The 19372-nt window shown below is 35.1% G+C and overlaps 1 protein-coding gene and 3 gene segments (V, D, J or C); all 4 read left to right on the top strand.

Annotated features, from left to right (window-relative positions):
• Nucleotides 1–19372, top strand: part of LOC128623409 (uncharacterized) — an 89389-nt gene that overhangs the window by 25980 nt on the left and 44037 nt on the right.
• LOC128623444 (Ig heavy chain V region 5A-like) lies at nucleotides 6639–7749 on the top strand. The segment is given in 2 exon segments: nucleotides 6639–7247; nucleotides 7341–7749. Coding segments are annotated over 2 exon segments (438 nt in total).
• Nucleotides 9309–10061, top strand: LOC128623464 (Ig heavy chain V region 914-like). The segment is given in 2 exon segments: nucleotides 9309–9590; nucleotides 9689–10061. Coding segments are annotated over 2 exon segments (366 nt in total).
• Nucleotides 10642–12424, top strand: LOC128623492 (Ig heavy chain V region 914-like). The segment is given in 2 exon segments: nucleotides 10642–11793; nucleotides 11900–12424. Coding segments are annotated over 2 exon segments (360 nt in total).

Consider the following 19372-nt stretch of genomic DNA (forward strand, 5'->3'; position numbering starts at 1 on the left):
AAAGAGGAAAAAAAAAAGGATTAAAGTGGGTTCTACCTATGTTTTGCTACTTGCAGGACTATTCATTGGTTCTGTTTAATGTATTGTCTTTGTTGAACTTCAGTAAACTGTCGGCTTTTGTATTTAAAGTACCTGGTCTCTGGTCTAATTTTTCACCGTTACCCCACTCCACCCGAACCTAGAACTGGTCCAGTAGCTCAATAAAGTTGTATCAGAGCATACAAGTGCTACAAATATATATATATATATATATATATATATATATATATATATATATATATATATATATATATATATATATATATATTTGTATGTACAGTTTTTATATTATATTATATTGTTATCCTCGAGCCGGAGGCAGCGCGGATAGGAGGAAAAGGTCTCTTCCCTTCAATGTGGACTCTCATTGCATAATTTTACATGTGATGGCCCACAGAGCTTTAAGCGGTTTAATTAGCTCAAAAGGCAAGTAAAACTGTCATGGTTAAAATTAGACACATACGTCATTTGAAGGGATGGAAAAGTCCTCAGGACTTAGTACCGCATCATTGTTTAGATGCTAACTGCTTTCATGAGCAAGTCTGAAGTCTACCTTTCTCCAATTCTCATAGCTCTCCCGAGAAAACACACTCGAACTCTTACACCACTGAAACAAACACTTGCGACCCATTTGAACGCTTCTCTCATGTACTACATCTGTAGGAAAGTATCACGTGCTGTCGTGAATAATTAAGAGACAGCATCTTCTCATAGTATAAGAACACGCAGTCTCATGAATAATTATGAGACACCGGCACATCATCAAAATACTATAGTACATTGCCAGGTCACTGCCTGTGACGTGTGACAGGACGAGATTTTAAACCAGGAAGACGAAAATAGCAGAAAAAAGCTCAACATTAACCAGTTTTCTTCTACAAATAAATTTAACAGATGCTAAGATTGTCTTTTATGATTAGCGATACAAACACCTCTGTTAAAATCTCAGAAAGTGTAGTTCAGTGTTTCATGACACTTTAAGACAGCTTATATTCTTGGCCGTCACTACTTTTACTGTATCTATGTATTTATTTATTTAATTTTTTCAATATATTATATTGAAAGAAAGAAAGAAACGATAAGAAAAAACCATGTAGGCCTATTACTCACAGGACATGAAAGATCTCATCATAGCATAGTAGAAAATAAATATATTTTTTGTTACCTCAAGGATTTAATTAAATACTCCATTTCAGGTAAAAATTCCACAAACCTAGGTTATTTTTTAAAGAAACCTTTGCTTGTGATGGTTAAATTTTGCCACAAGAATAAATAAATTCTACCTAGTTTCTAGCACCTTGTTTTTATTTTTAAAATAACAAATAACTTCCTTTATGCTTAAATCATAACTTAAATTAACTTTAGACAAACAGTAATTACTCAGTTCACTCCAGAAAAATGAAAACACTTTACATGAAAAGAACAAATGTCTCAGGTTTTCACTCTCACTATTACAAAAGGTAGCTGTATCAGTTACATGCAGGATTCTAAAATGAATTTTTTCATTTTATTTAGTATGCAATACTTATATGGGAACAACCATGTTTTTTAATCTATCAATAAGAAACATCCAATATAAATTTCCTTTTGGGGAAATTGAGTTTTGAAATTGGGATACTTTGCACATGAACTTGTTATTGTCATAGAATAAAACGTGAAAATATCTTGAGCTTGAGATAATCACAGAACTTATTTCAGGATTTAATAAAAAAAGCTATTTACTGCACTCTATTGTGGTGTAATGTAATGTGTGTTGTAATGCTTCTTCCCGGAGACTAGTGTAAATTGACCGATAGTGCAATAGGAAAGTATAGGTTTGGAAGAAGAAGTTGCTTAACTGCATTTGTGAGAAAATCAAGCTGACACATTTGTGAGAAAATCAAGCCGTCACATTTGTGAGAAAATCAAGGCAACGCATTTGTGAGAAAATCGCTTTCTGTTTGTTTGAGAGTCGAGTTTTCCTTTGCAAAGCAGATTGTGTTTGTTTGCAAAATGGTATATTTATTTGTTTAGTTTTGGCACAAATTTAACTCAAGACGCGAAGTTGGAGGCTCCTGCTGATTTCGAATTTAAAATTGTAATTAATTAGCGCTTTTCGGTCATACAATAAATTTTGACTTATTCTACTCCGTTTCCTTGTTTGCACTTTTAACTTTGTGGTACGTTAAAATGTCTGGAAAGAACACGAAAACCCATGGTAGCATTCTGACACGACTGAGGCTGAGTGTACGTGCCACGAGCGATCCCCTTCTTCGGTTTTTGACCAGTCCCACCAGACCCCTCAGCCGAAGCCTAAGCCTGGTGAACGACCACGAGCTATTGTGTGCAGATTCCACTATCACAGTGACTGTGTTGACATTTTACGCCATGCGAGAGAGCTCCAGTGGATTAAAGTGAGGGATTTGATCATCTCTGTTTTCCCTGACTACACAGCCAAGATAGCCCGGGCCTGGGCCGCATTTAACGAGGTTCGGCGTCAACTTCGTGGTATTGAGGGCGCTTGCTATGGAATACTTCACCCAGCTCGGCTTCGTATTACATATAATGGTGTTCAGAAGGACTTTATTTCAGCGGAGGAAGCAGGAGACTATGTTAAACTCTTGATATCGGGGTGAACTGCATCACCTATACAGCTTCGTCTTTTTCGCTCTTTTTTTATTTTTATTTTTTGCACTCGGCCTTCGAGCTCTACAGTATTCCGATTTTTACTGAAGATATTGTCGTCGCATTACTTCGCCTAGATTTTGTGGACTCACTCCTCTTAAATCTACTTCGGTATTAATGTGGTTCTCTGTTTTGAGGCTCTGACTGGGTTAGAGTTTCTGTTTATTTCATTTTATTAGTGTTATTTCCTTGGCTTTACGTGGTACACTGTTATATTATTTGTTACAAGTCTTTAAAAGTTAAGGACATTATATTTGTTATCGTGTGCAGACTGTTTATCAGACTTGTATCAGTAGGGGCTTTTTCTCTTACTGGAACTTTTTGTCTTGGTAATTTTTTTGGTTAGTTCAGCTTACTCTCCGAATTGTTTTCACATTGTGGACAACTTTTGGTCATTGTGGGAAACACTGCTGTCTCATTTGTTTTATGGAGACTTTGGGTGTGTGTGTGTGTTTGGGGGATTGTGAGAGTAAACAAAACATGCCAAAGCTTTGAAGGATGTGAACTGGAAGAGAGTAATGTTAGTCAATTGCAAATCTGTTTTTAGAGGATTTACTGTAAATCTAACATGGTGAACAAATTATATTATAGAATTCAGGGAATTGTATTGGGGTTATCTCATACAGTGTGGCAAGTAATAATCTGGAAAGACCTTTGTAATATCACAGTCTAAAACTGGATTTAAAGAGAAGCGAATCAGTAAATGAATCACATGTAAATGAATCACATGAAAATGAATTACATGTAAATGAATCATATGAAAATGAATAAATAAATGAAAAGAAAAAAAAGAAGTGTGTGAGGACATCAACATCAACTTACAGTTTAAATCTTACAGCTTACAGTCAGCTGATTTGATGAGACTGTAGTGTAATTTTTTAAACTACAATTAGAATTTACATTTAAAAAATGGAAATCTTCTAAATATACCATGACATCTCAAATTTACAAAATAATTTAGTTATGGATCAGATTGATCAAGACGATATAAGATCCTGCAGTCCTCTGAATCATTGTTCCTTATCCGGTGGGATCATCATCTATATCATTGTAGGAAATGATAACTTGGTATATTGTTAAACATTTTATTATTAACCCGTTTCAGTTTAGTAAAGTCAAGGTTTTGTCTTAATTTTTGTTGACGTTGTTTAGTCACACTGGATTTATTCTTTATATGTGTCATAAAAATAGAATTATTAACATTTTACTTGTTTAATAATATAGATATTGGTATTTATTTGCTGTGAATGTTGAGCAGTTCTGAATGTGTTTTTATTGGATTTTATCATGTTTAATTCTTCATGTGTGTTCTGTAATGTGTAAAGTCTCAGCATGTTCACTGTCACTGTTTCAGAATGTGATTGTATGTTAATGCAGAATGTATGTTATTAGTAACATGCATAAAGTGCTGCTATCTAGCAGGTGCTGTGGTGGATACAGTAAAGTGATGCACATTTTATTTTTGCAGTATAATCATTTGAAGTATAAGAATTTGTAAGTATTTAAGGGTCCTACTAAAGCAGTAATGGTAGTTTGCTATTTTTGTTTGTTTATTTATTGTTTGGTGGTAACATTGAAAGTAACAAAGTTGTGGTAGATGAAATTAGCATAATACATCAGATTGATCAAATAAAACATACAACTTACAAGCTTTTTACTACTACTACTACTACTACTACTACTACTACTAATAATAATAATAATTAAAATAATTGTAATAATTATAATAATAATAATAATAATAACAACAACAACTTTTGACCCCTGTATTATTTAACTATGTTTTGCCCCCTACATTTTTTTTTACTCAGGTAACACAATGGTCTATTTTCCCCATTAAAATAGGAATACATTTTTTTTTTAAAGGGAGTGCTGCTTTAGGAAAATAATCAGTGATCAGATGGTGTCATTCAGCCCAACACAAAACGGAGTTACTGGTACCACCCTGAAGTTGATTATTTCCCCATTACAACATATCTTGAAGCGATTTATTTCTGTAAAAGCTCTTTATAACCAGTAGCATTTTCTTAGTAATTAAAAAATGAAATGTCATTGTTTTATTTTGACAATCCAGAACAAAAATAAAACTAGTTCTTGTTATCTCTTATGTTATAGCAGCTATGAACAGTTATTCCTTCTCATCTCATCTCCTCTCTCTCTGCGCATGCGCGGTGGACGAGTGAGCGTGGCTTGTGGAGCGCATGAGAGAGGTTTGGCATCTCACCAATGTTTTCTGCAAGTTGGTGTTTTTTCTTTTTCTTTTATTTTTAATTAGTGAACGTGGAATTTATGTGACTATCAGCGACTGGTAAAATGCCATCAGAATGCTTAATTTGAGTGTATCATTAAAAAAAATGGATGTACAGAAAAATTTATATGCAAATAATTTTTATATTTCCCATAGACAGTCAAATTTTCTCAAACATTTTTGTACTGAATTTACTGTATTCATCCCAAAAAGAAATGTATAAACACTGTGTGCTTCATTATCCTTTATGTCCTGTGAGGGGCGCTCTTTCTCTATTTACACAACATCCACCCAACATGTTGAGGTTAAAAGGGCAGAGAGAGAAAGAAATAAACATCAGCACATGTCTTCCAAAGGCACAAGATCTACCTGCAAAATTGTTATGAAGCAAAGATATTAAACACTGAAAAAAACGCCTGTGCAAATAATAACCCTATTATATGGACACACAATAGATCCACACTGTATGTAATTAAAATCATGTTCCACCAAATTTTATGTCCATGTCAGTATTGGATTAATTACCTCTAAATATTAATGTAGGTACCATTTTAATGTAATTTCTTATTAGAAAAAGTAAATTTTATTTAATTTATTTCATATTACATCACACCCACAAGTGTCTTATTCCTTGCATAACATGCCTATTAGCATGCTCTACTTATCATTTGTACATACACACAGTTCATTCGTATTTTAGTCAGCAGAAGAAAACTCCAGTCATTCTTTGTGTTAAACAATTTTAGGTGAATTATAGCATGAACGTTATGAGGAGAAATGGTTACAACTCCACAGAGAATGTTCCAAATATAATATCTTGTTAGTTGGGTTTATAAGGTTTACAAAGTGTGCTTTACATAGCTTCCATAAGATGAAACTCCTGCCCATTTTAAATACATTCTCCTCCTATCATCACCAGATAAGCAAATACAAGCGTCAGGGCTGGACATAACATATTTATGAGATGTGATGGTCTCTGTTAAACTTTGGAGAACAGAGAAGACCCCAGTACAAACAACACACACCATGTTCTTTACATCTCTACTGCTCCTGCTGGCAGCTGCTTCCTGTGAGTGCTTTATCAAATTCATTCATTTACTACAATAACAATAAATGTGCAGCATATATTGTGTGAGATATCACCATGTGTTTTCCTCCACAGATGTGCATGGTGTTGAACTGACTCAGCCTGCTTCCATGACAGTCCAGCCAGGCCAGAGTCTCTCCATCAACTGCAAGGTTTCATATTCAGTTACCAGCGGTAATACAGCTTGGATCCGACAACCTGCAGGAAAAGCTCTGGAGTGGATCAATTTAATTTACTATGATGGGGATATTCGTCAGAAAGATTCACTTAAAACAAGTTTGTCATCTCTCGAGACACGTCCAGTAACACCGTGACCTTACGGGGACAGAACATGCAGACTGAAGACACAGCTGTGTATTACTGTGCTCGTTACCCACAGTGAGACAGATCAACAACATCCCTGTACAAAAACACCTCATACAAAGGCCTATTAGGACTTATGAATGAAAAAAATGTGAACATTATAACAGAATGATCACAAGGAAAACACTTTTCTAAATGTCTTCTAGACTTCTAAAAATCTAAATGAAAAATTAACAAATAAATAAATCACCTAAATAACAAATTCAGTTTTTTTCATGAGTAGTTTGTAGTATAGATTTTAAGCAGTCTGCCAACAAAGCCATAATCTCCAACATTGCTGCACATTCTACATACACAGTCAAAGGTTTTAATATTTGGATTTGATGTTTTATGGGGTGATGATACCAAATTAAATTTGATTATTTTTCTAGAACAACTCATCCTGAAGTGTCTCTAAACCTGAAATGAATCAACACCTCAAAATTGAGGATTCAGTGCAGCACTATGAAGTCATTAAGTTGTACTTCACCTGGTAATTTGTTTATACTGTGAAGAACCAGGTTTATTAAATACAAAATATCCCAAGTAGGCACAAACAGAAATAACAACTGTGTGAGTCTTTATATTATTGAAAATACTAGCTGGTAAAAAAAAAAAAAACTTTTCTATTATTAAAAAGCCACATATCGTCCATAAAATGAATCTCATCCCCATGACTTAAATATGTTTTATATATGTTCTCCTCCCATCATCACCAGATATGCAAATACATGTGTCAGGTCTGGATATCACTCTATTTATGAGATGTGATGGACTCTGTTAAACTTTGGAGAACAGAGAAGACCCCAGTACAAACACACACCATGTTCTCTACATCTCTACTGCTCCTGCTGGCAGCTACTTCCTGTGAGTGCTTTATCAAATTCATCCATTTACTACAATAACAATAAATGTGCAGCATATATTGTGTGAGATATCACCATGTGTTTTCCTCCACAGATGTGTATGGTGTTGAACTGACTCAGCCTGCTTCCATGACAGTCCAGCCAGGCCAGAGTCTCTCCATCAACTGCAAGGTTTCATATTCAGTTACCAGCGACCATACAGCTTGGATCCGACAACCTGCAGGAAAAGCTCTGGAGTGGATTGGAAACATCTATAGCAGTGGGGGTACAGCTTACAGTGACAAACTGAAAAATAAGTTCAGCATCTCCAGAGACACTGCTACTAACACAATAACAATTAGAGGACAGAATGTGCAAACTGAAGACACAGCTGTGTATTACTGCGCAAGATACACAGTGACACAGGATAGTGGATTCCCTTTCCAAAAACTTTAAAACATGTTAGAGACATCATCTCAATGTTACTAATAAACCATCTCAGTCAAACTTTTACTTTCTTCCACTGGAATGAAGTTGTAATTGCTTGTCATTTTTAAACACACAATAGTCATTTTTAAAATAAAACATTCATTCTTCAAAGACTGTTGATTTTGAACCATTATTAATCTCTACATTATATGGAATATTTAATAAACAACTGGAATAAATGTTTAATCAGTGAACTAGAATGTCAGGAATAATACAATTTATACAGGTACAATATTTCAAACAACTAAAAGAGGCAGTAGAACTCAACAAATAAATTGGTGGGAAAAAAAGCCCCTGGAGGTACAAATTCCAACACACTATAATAGGCATCCCAGTCCCAATACACATCTCTAGTGTCAACCAGATTTCCTGCAAAATTTATAAAACAACAAACCTCCTATTTGTATTAGTATCTGTTCAGATCACATTATCAGTTCATTCCAAATAATATATTCGTATCCCTACATCCCTAGTCCTCACACAAAACTTCACCATATCAACAGTGCTATGTGTTTTTGTTGTTGCTATTATTTTCTAATCCATTTATGGTGAGAGTCCATTATATACTGTACTTATAAAATAGTAAACCTGAGTCATCAAGGTCATGTAGAAGTTGATGACTTCTACATTATCGAGTCACTACAAAAACATTTTATATTTCCAAACATTAGTTTTCCAGCACAAAATTAAATGTTACTGAAAAATGTTTGTATGGCAGTAAAGAACAAGCTATATTACATAAGAGACCACTTTTCAGACAAAAAAACACAATGAAGGCTGCTGGGTTTTTGCTGCAAAAATTAGAAGCAAGTGCGACAGGCAAAGTCTCCAGAAATGTGACTGGTTTTGCAAGATGCTCAATAAAACTTACCAGCTCATTTCCTTATAAAACTGCAGAAAGTGTACTTGAGACTACTATTTTTAAAGCAAAGGGTCGTCAAACTAAATATTGACTTTGTTTCATTTATTACTGTTTATTACTGCACTTTATAGTATTTTTTAAATGTAGAAACATTTAATGTCTTTATTTTTTGAAGGCATATTTGTTGTACAACATTTCCTTTCATGTGCAAAAGTATTTTGCACAGTACTGTAAAATATGATAATTAATAATCGCAAGAAAAGATGCATCACATTAACCTGCCCTTAATTATTTTCCTATAACAGCATGCCCCCAAACTTAACCATCTCTAACTGCTCATTAATACACATTCAGCTTCTCTCTCCTCACAGACTGCAATGATTCACCATCATCTCACTCACATTAAACAACTGACAGATAATTGCTCTTTGTTGCTAACATTATCATAGTATTATTATATATTTCATTACACTATTCTGCAAAGGTAATAATAAATAACTCTAAATGTTTTACACTATACCATCATTCACAAAGCTTTAACAACAGTGATGATTTGTGACCAGCATTATTTCTGGAACTACTTTCAGTTTTTATTGGATAACCTGGATTAGACACACAGCTGAAAAATATTTCTGAAAGGACTGGACATGTTTATGTTGTTCAGTGATCAGAAAACTTCATGTTCTTCAGGGTGTTACAGTGATACACAGTGATGTACTAAAAGGGCATAATATCTAATGAGTAAAGAGCAGTTATGGACTTGACAGCATGAAACACAGCTGGAGTTTTACAGTAAGCACTTTCTCTTCATGGCTATTTCTCTGTGAATATTTTTACCTCTAGTGGGCGTGCCATGCAAATGATATTCTAGGTGCTGATTTATGCTGATATACATTCAGCTCAACAACATACCAGCAGTTTGTGTTCATTTAGAGCAGCAGTAATTGTTTTAATTCTTTGAGATGGGACTAGGCAGAGTTTTGAGTTACTTTGCTCTAGCAATGTTCATTCAATGTTAGTATTATCATTTATTTTATATTTAAAAAAAAAAAAATTCTTTCTGTCTTTTCTTTTTACTTTAACACCAATCTGTGTGTATTTTTATTTTTCAGATTCCTGCAGTCAGACACTAATCGAGTCTGATTCAGTGATCATCAAACCTGATCAGTCCCATAAACTGACCTGCACAGCCTCTGGATTTGACTTTAGTAATTACTGGATGGCTTGGATCAGACAGGTGCCTCGAAAAGGGCTGGAATTTGTTGCGCTTATAAGATATGACAGTGGTAGCACATATTACTCCAGTGCAGTTAATGGCCGCTTCACCATCTCCAGAGACAACAGTAAGAAGCAGATGTATCTGCACATGAACAGCGTGAGGACAGAAGACACTGCAGTGTATTACTGCACCCGTGACCCACACTGATACTTCTCCTTAGACATCAGTACAAAAACACATGCTTGCTATAGTCACAGTCACAGTCACAGCAGTGTATTCATGGAGGTCAAAGAACCAAAACTTTTAGATTGTTTATTGTATGACTGACAAGTTTCCACTTACTGACTTTTACTGCATGTGGCTTGTTGTGAATGTTGTCTGGACATTACTGCTGTAAGATCACTTAAGTTAGGTCTGAATATATGCAGTATGGTGTATATATAACACAACAGTGTAATACAAATCTTTTTGTAAAAGCATAATTGCTGAAATAATTGTTTTTGGCCCCCTGAGATTGAGAGATGGTCTCATTAACGAGCTCCATAATCACTTTCCCTCAATTTCTTCCCAGGTTCAGAACCTTGGCTTCATTCTGGACTCAGAATTATGCTTAACCAAGCAGATAAATTCGGTCGTTAAGACTAGTTTTTATCAACTACGGATTATTTCGAAATTCAAAACATTTTTGTCTTTCCAGGATTTGGAGAAGGTTATTCATGCTTTTATTACTTCTCGCTTAGATTACTGTAATTCATTATACTTGGGTCTTCCTCAGTCATCTCTGGCTCGTCTTCAGATGGTTCAGAATGCAGCTGCAAGGCTGTTGACCAGGGCAAATAAGTTTGATCGTGTCACCCCAATTTTAGCATCACTTCACTGGCTCCCAGTCCGTTTTAAGATTCAGTTTAAGGTTCTGATGTTTGTTTTTAAAACTCTTAATAATCAAGCTCCTTCCTATCTCGAGGATCTTCTTAAACCACATTCATCAAACAGATGTCTAAGATCTTCTGATAGGTTTCTTTTGCATGTCCCTCGTTCCCGGTTAAAAACAAAGGGGGATAGAGCTTTTGCTGTTGCTGCCCCCGGTCTGTGGAATCAACTGCCACTGGACATCCGCCTTGCACCTTCTATTACCACTTTTAAAAATAGGCTTAAAACATATCTCTTTTGCCAAGCTTTTTGATCAAATTTTTAATTGTTTAAACACATTTTTAATCAATTTTTTCTATTGTCTATTGTCTGTTTTTATTTGGTCTAATTCTGTTTCTATGTTACTTTCCTTACTCTGTGCAGCACTTTGGTCAGCTTTGCTGTGTGAAACGGGCTATATAAATAAATTTTACTTACTTACTTACTATAATATTGAGTTTTTTTTGTTTTGTCTTGTTTTGTTTTAATTTTTTGATGCTTCCAAGAGTCTGTGTAATGAGCTCCAGCCAGTATAAAAGTTCTCTCTACATGCTCTTTTAAACACAACAATATTTCAGGGTGTGACAGAGTGACAACAAAGCAGTTGTTCACAGAGATAGGAAACAGAGCTTAATGCAATGACACTCACACATCTGGGTTTGTAAAATAAAAATAAAATACTCATAATCCATTATGCTGAAATAAGCAAGTTTCTTAGATTTTAATCAAATTTTCTATGAGACAAGTGTGTGTTGATTTGGGCATCTAGTGTCCATGTGGAATGAGGTTTAGATTCGTTTACAGAACTAAATTTAACTTACATATCCAGTCTTTAATATACAAATCAACTGAATCACCAAAGAACAATTTTCCATTGTGAATTATTAAAACCTGTAGAAGACAGAAACCAGCAGGCTGTTTTGAATGAACCAGCATAACAATATGCAAATGCATATGCAAAACTTCCCCACGTACAACTGCATATAGAAAAAAAATCAGCCTCGGTCACTGTGAGCTCTGTAGAATTTAACACTGCTTTTAGTTCAACGATGTTCCTTCCATTTTTGCTGCTGCTGGCAGCTTCATCCTGTGGGTTTCACTTCAATAATGAACTCAGAGCTACTAGCAAATTATTACAGTTATAATCTACTGTACATACACTTGTGACTGAAATTGTGACATCTCTTTTTTTCAGATGTTGGATGTGCAGTAGAACTCACTCAGGTCACCTCAGTGATGTTAAAGCCAGGAGATTCTTTAACCCTCAGCTGTAAAGTATCAGGCTACTCTGTTACTGATAACAGCTACGCCACAGCTTGGATTCGACAACCTGCAGGAAAAACTCTGGAATGGATAAACCACATTTGGGGTGGTGGAGATACTTATCATAAAGATTCTCTAAAAAGCAAGTTCAGTATTTCTAAAGACGGCTCCAGCAGCACGGTGATTCTGAGAGGACAGAATCTGAAGACAGAAGACACAGCTGTGTATTACTGTGCCCGCTACACACACTGATGCTTCTACTTGGGTGCCAATACAAAAACATGTGCGTGATCCTCACACACTGAGCTCATATTTTCATCATCAGTGTATTAGATCTAAGAATCTAATGTTCTAAGGAACATTGAGACTAATACTGAACTCTATAACTGTCCTCTATGCTTAGAAGAACATCTGGAATAAGCAACATTTCCTGAAATCTCACCTCTGTAAAATAAGGAGACTGATGGCTGTTTCTGAATTTTAGCAAGTTTCACCATATCAGCAATTCCACACATTTTTAAAAATCTGTTTATGTGGAACGTCCACCATGAAATGCATATGTAAGTTGTTATTATGGAATGATAAACTATTACAGAAAGCTAATTAATTTAAACCTGTGATGTACTTTTCTAAAATTAATTAATTAATAAACACCTGATGACTAATCAGACTCAAGAATTCAGCAGCACTGTGATATAAGTGTATTTAGTCGCTTTAAATAAACTTTTAGGAAGCTAGTAACAGTCTTTAGGTTAACAGTCTTTAAACGATCATGAAACCTCCCTCTTTCAGCTCAAGTCTACCTCTCAATGTTTCTGAAAAATGCTGCTTAAATGGGCGTGGATGACTGTGCGAAGAAGGGAGGGGGAGTGGGCGTGGCAGGGAAAGGCGGGAGAGGAAGAGGGGGCGAGCCTTCAGAACACTCAAAAAAAAGATGGATAATGACAAAGTTTGCAGATGAGGCTGCAGACTTCTCATCTCCTGAATATCCAGGGCTAAATGGAGACACAATAGAGAGCAGTGCAGTTCCACTGCCCTATCTATTTGAACCATTAGCCAATGGCGTGACTATGGAGGAAAACATAAAATAAAACTGGAGGCAGCACGGATGGGAGAAGTGTCTGAATGGTAGATAGCTGATAGGCTTGAGTTTTTCACGAATAAAAAGGCAAAGGTTCTCCCCTTCAACACAGACTCTTTTATAGTTTTGCACACGATGGCCCGTGGAGCCTTAATATTATATTATATATTGTATGTACAGTTTTTATATTATATTGTTTTCCTCGAGCCAGAGGCAGCGCGGATAGGAGGAAAAGGTTTCTTCCCTTCAGTGTGGACTCTCGTTGTATAGTTTTGCATGCGATGGCCCACAGAGCTTTAAGCGGTTTAATTAGCTCAGAATGCAAGTTAAACTGTCATGGTTAAAATTAGACACATACGTCATTTGAAGGGATGGAAAAGTCCTCAGGACTTAGTACCGCATCATTGTTTAGATGCTAACTGCTTTCACGAGCAAGTCTGAAGTCTACCTTTCTCCAATTCTCATAGCTCTCCCGAGAAAACACACTCGAACTCTTACACCACTGAAACAAACACTTGCGACCCATTTGAACGCTTCTCTCATGTACTACTAGGAAAGCACCATGTGCTGTCATGAATAATTAAGAGACAGCATCTTCTCATAGTATAAGAACACACAGTCTCATGAAAAATTATGAGACACCGACACATCATCGAAATACTATAGTACACTGCCAGGTCACTGCCTGTGACATGTGACAGGACGAGATTTTAAACCAGGAAGATGAAAATAGCAGAAAAAAGCTCAACATTAACCAGTTTTCTTCTACAAATAAATTTTAACAGATGCTAAGATTGTCTTTTATGATTAGTGATACAAACACCTCTGTTAAAATCTCAGAAAGTGTAGTTCAGTGTTTCATGACGCTTTAAGACAGCTTATATTCTTGGCCGTCACTACTCTTACTATATATATGTATGTATTTATTTATTTATTTATTTATTTATTTTCAATATATTATATTGAAAGAAAGAAAGAAAAGATAAGAAAAAAAACACTTAGGCCTATTACTCACGGGACATGAAAGATCTCATCATAGTATAATAGAAAAGAAATACATTTTTTTATTTTCAAGTAACCTCAAGGATTTAATTAAATACTCCATTTCAGGTAAAAATTCCACAAACCTAGTTTTTTTTTTTTTTTTTAAAGAAACCTTTGCTTGTGATGGCTAAATTTTTACCACAAGAATAAAGAAATTCTACCTAGTTTCTAGCACCTTATTTTTATTTTTAAAATAACAAATAACTTCCTTTATGCTTAAATCATAACTTAAATTAACTTTAGACAAACAGTAATTACTCAATTCACTCCAGAAAAATGAAACTTTACATGAAAAGAACAAATGTCTCAGGTTTTCACTCTCACTATTACAAAAGGTACCTGTATCAGTTACATGCAGGATTCTAAAATGAACTTCTTTCATTTTATTTAGTATGCAATACTTATATGGGAACAACCATGTTTTTTAATCTATCAATAAGAAACATCCAATATAAATTTCCTTTTGGGGAAATTGAGTTTTGAAATTGGGATACTTTGCACATGAACTTGTTATTGTCATAGAATAAAACGTGAAAATATCTTGAGCTTGAGATAATCACAGAACTTATTTCAGAATTTAATAATAAAAAAAAGCTATTTACTGCACTCTATTGTGGTGTAATGTAATGTGTGTTGTAATGCTTCTTCCAGGAGACTAGTGTAAATTGACCGATAGTGCCATATGTTGGTTTGGAAGAAGAAGTTGCTTAACTGCATTTGTTAGAAAATCAAGCCGTCACATTTGCGAGAAAATCAAGCCGTCACATTTGTGAGAAAATCAAGGCAATGCATTTTTGAGAAAATCCCTTTCTGTTTGTTTGAGAGTCGAGTTTTCATTTGTTTGTTTCAACACATTTCATGTGTTTGTTTGCAAAATGGTATATTTATTTGTTTAGTTTTGGCACAAATTTAACTCAATAGAAATTCACTGTGTGAGGAAATCACACTTGGCTAGTAAGGTTTTAGATTTCTTCAGGCAGACTAACCTTTTTTTCCGTGTTTGTTAAACTGGCTTCTTATACATATTTTGAAATGTATTAACGGATTCATAAAATTGAGGTGTCAAAGTATATTATAGACAGAACCCCCCCATACACACAATTCTGCTTCACCTGCATCTGATGAGTTTTCCAGACCACCACAAGTTTCATGTACAGTACATGATGTTCAATTTCATTTTCAATCACATCCTATATAGTACAACATGTAATAGCAATTGATTACAGAAAATTTGAAAGTATAATCAAAAATGACATTTGCTCAGCAGTGAAAATTATTTTCCATTTTTTACAGATAGTCAAATTTAGAAAGTTTACTCAACCTTAGGTCTTGTAGTGTATAGTGTATAGTCTGCACCCACATTAGAAATGTATGAACATTATACTTTTCTTTAAGCTTTAAGTTAAGAGGGGCGCTCTTTCTCTATTCACACAACATCCACCCAACATGTTGAGGTTCAACAGAGTGAGAGAGTGTAATAAATATGAGAATATTGTAATGTCTTAACTTTACAATAGATCTATTATATCAGTGTTTCATTAAACCAGGGTGCATAATCCACACTGTTTTGATGAAAAAGTAAGTAAATAGTAAGTAATTCTCTTATATTTTGTGAACTTGTACATGGTTACATTTCCAGGAAATGCCTCATGTTGTTAAGCTCTGTGCCTTTATGAAAGCCTAAACACTGTCATGCAAATCAACCCCCTATAAAATATTAGAGGTGTTCTCAGGAGAAGTGAGGTTCTGGGTTCATGTTCCACTCAAACCATGTTCTCTACATTTTTACTCCTGCTGTTAACAGCTTGGAGATATACAGATATTTGTGTACATATTTAATTTTTGAAAGAATGTACCTGATTAATTGATTAATTTGTTGTTCACAGGAATTAAATGTATTGAACTGGTTCAGCCTGCAGTCATGGTGGTTAAACCTGGAGAATCATTTTCAGTCCCCTGTAAGATCACTGGGTATTCAGCCACAAGTTCCTGTACGAACTGGATATGACATAAATCAGGACAAGCACTGGAATGTATTGGCTGGTACTGCAGCTCCAGTAATACTGGCAGTGTAGATTCACTAAAGAACAAGGTCCATTTCTCAGCCGAGGCCTCCAGCAACACTGTGATTTTACATGGGCAAAACTTTCTGACTGAGGTCACAGCACTCGTGGGACATAGTGAGACAGATCAACAAGGACCCTGTACAGAAACACCCAGTAAAGAAAAAAATGTCTTATCTGTATGTTTTAACTTCTAAGATTCTCAGAACTGTGTGAGGACATCAACAACATCAACTTACATCAAGTTACAAAAGCTCTGGAATGGATTGGATACATGCATTACAGTGGTAGTACATATTACAGTGACAAACTGAAAAATAAGTTCAGCATCTCCAGAGACACTGCTACTAACACAATAACAATTGGAGGACAGAATCTGCAAACTGAAGACACAGCTGTGTATTACTGCGCAAGAGTCACAGTGACACAGAATAGTGGATTCCCCTTACAAAAACTTTGAGACATGTTAGAGACATCCTCTCAATGCAACTAATAAACCATCTCAGTCAAACTTTTACTTTCTTCCACTGGAACGAAGTTGTAATAGCTTGTGTCATTTTTAAAAACACAGTAGTTATTACATGAGAGACCACTTTTCAGACAAAAAACACAATGAAGGCTGCTGGGTTTTGCTGCAAAAATTAGAAGCAAGTGCGGCAGGCAAAATCTCCAGAACTGTGACTGGTTCTGCAAGATTTTCAATAAAACTTACCAGCTCATTTCCTTATGAACTGCAGAAAGTGTACTTGAGACTACTATTTTTAAAGCAAAGGGTCGTCAAACTAAATATTGACTTTGTTTCATTTATTACTGTTTATTACTGCATTTTATAATATTTTTTAAATGTAGAAACATTTAATTTCTTTATTTTTTGAAGGCATATTTGCTGTACAACATTTCCTTTCATGTGCAAAAGTATTTTGCACAGTACTGTAAAATAATGATAATTAATAATTGCAAGAAATAGCGCTACCCCAGGTCCATCATCCCTACAGCAGTCAGACTCGTTAACGCAATAAAAACATAATGTAGCACTGCTAACTCTTTTGTATCATCAACCTACACATTATTATTATTTGTTGCTCACACGTCTATTGTTAACTGTGCAATAATCCATTTATCAATTTATGTATATAAACAAGGTGTCACTCATCTGTATATATTCAAATTTGTATTCATCTGTACATACATTGAGGTGTTCATAGTGTACATATTATCATTATTATTATTTTTATACTACTTTTACTCTTATTTTTCTATTCCTTTTGTATATTTTTTAAATATATATATTTTTTAATTCTATTCATATATAATGTGTATTCTTTCCTATCAGTTTTTTTGTGTAATTGAGCTGCTGTAACGAGGGAATTTCCCCAGTGTGGGATCAATAAAGTTTATCTTGTTATCTTAATTAACAACCATCTCTAAAGTGATGGAAATTAGTAAATAAGAACTTTGAAAGTTACTTGCATGTACACCAATTATTAAAAACAACCACTAAGCTGAACTGGCAAACTGTAAAATGTAACATTGCTCTCATCCTTGGCACATGCAAAATCAGCCTGTGGAGGTTCATATTATAGATCTGACTCTATTGGTTAAAAGGAAGTCTATGCGAATCCATCCTGTTATTATTTGCTCTACATAAAATCATCTTTTTTCCAGTTTCATTTTTATTGAACATTTCTGCTGAAAATTTCTGTGTACATTTCTGCTGAACATTTCTGTTGAACATTTCTGCTGAACATTTCTGCTGGACATTTCTGCTGAACTAAACATTTCTGCTGAACTAAACATTTCTGCTGAACACGTCTACCAAACATGTCTGCTGAACATCACCTTTTCTCTTCTCTCCTCCTCTCCCTTTCCCAAATATTCTATTGAGAAGAAAAAAAACAAAAAAAAAACCAAATTGAGCAACACACAGCAGTAAACATTCACAGTTTTTTTTCTTTTTATACTAACAAAGGAAAACAAAATTAAAAGTACCCCCCCCCACCCCCCAGGCTCATCATGGCTACCAATAACTGTCGCTGGTTATATAGATATTGTAAGACCCAACAACAGGCACAAAAATTTAAGTGGGAAGTGTCTGTAACTCCATAAAGTATACGATAAAGAGATGCCATTTATATATATATATATATATATATATATATATATATATATATATATATATATATATATATATATATATATAAACCTTGTCCATACAACCCTTCATCGTATACCTTATTTTCTCGAGTTTTAGAAAAAACATCACGTCCTTTAGTCACTGGGAGATAGATGGGTATTTAGCAGACTTCCAATGCAACAGTAGGGAACGTCTTGCTATAAGGGATGTGAAAGCAATAACATCCTTTTGTATCGAGCTCAATGGAACTGAGTCATCAGGAATCCCAAATACAGCAATCAATGGGCAAGGTTTTAAATCTACCCTGAGAATAGTGGACATGATGGTAAAAAAAACCAGACCAAAAACCATGGAGATCAGGGCAGAAGAAAAACATATGTCCAAGATGGCAGGGAGAGCCATGGCATTTATCACACTTGTCCTCTACGTCCGGATACATCACAGAAAGTCTCGACTTGGACAGATGGACTCTATTTAAAACTTTGAACTGTATAAGTCCAAGACGAGCACAAGAAGTGGTAGACTGTACCCTCCCTGTAGCATGTTCCCAACACTCCTCACTTATCTGTACTCCTAACTCCGTTTCCCACGCATTATTAATTTTGTTACTCGACTCACAACCTAGCGCCAGAATAAAATCATAAATCCTAGAAATCATTCCTCTCTGATGCGGATTGTTTGAAAACAAGCTTTCCCAAGCCTGTTCAGGAGGCGCAGAGGGGAAATCAGGAAAACATCTAGAAACGAAATTCCGAATTTGAAAATACTGCGAAAGAAATGCGTCACAGACATAAAATCCTCTTGTTGCTCATCTAAAGCTCATATCATCAAACTGAATTACAGCCAAAACAATTAGAATGCAGTCTAGCTCCAAAAGTATTAGAACTCTAACTATCCCCAAAAGTATTGGAATGATGCCTAGCTCCAAAAGTATTGGAACACTGTCTACCTCCAAAAGTATTGGAAGGCTGTCTAGCTCTAAAAGTATTGGAACGCTGTCTAGATCTAATAGTATTGGAATGCTGCTTAGATCCCAAAGAATTAGAATGCTACCTAGCTCCAAAAGTAATGGAACACAGCCCG

The sequence above is a fragment of the Ictalurus furcatus genome, chromosome 2, assembly GCF_023375685.1.
Source record: "Ictalurus furcatus strain D&B chromosome 2, Billie_1.0, whole genome shotgun sequence".
NCBI lineage: Eukaryota > Metazoa > Chordata > Actinopteri > Siluriformes > Ictaluridae > Ictalurus > Ictalurus furcatus.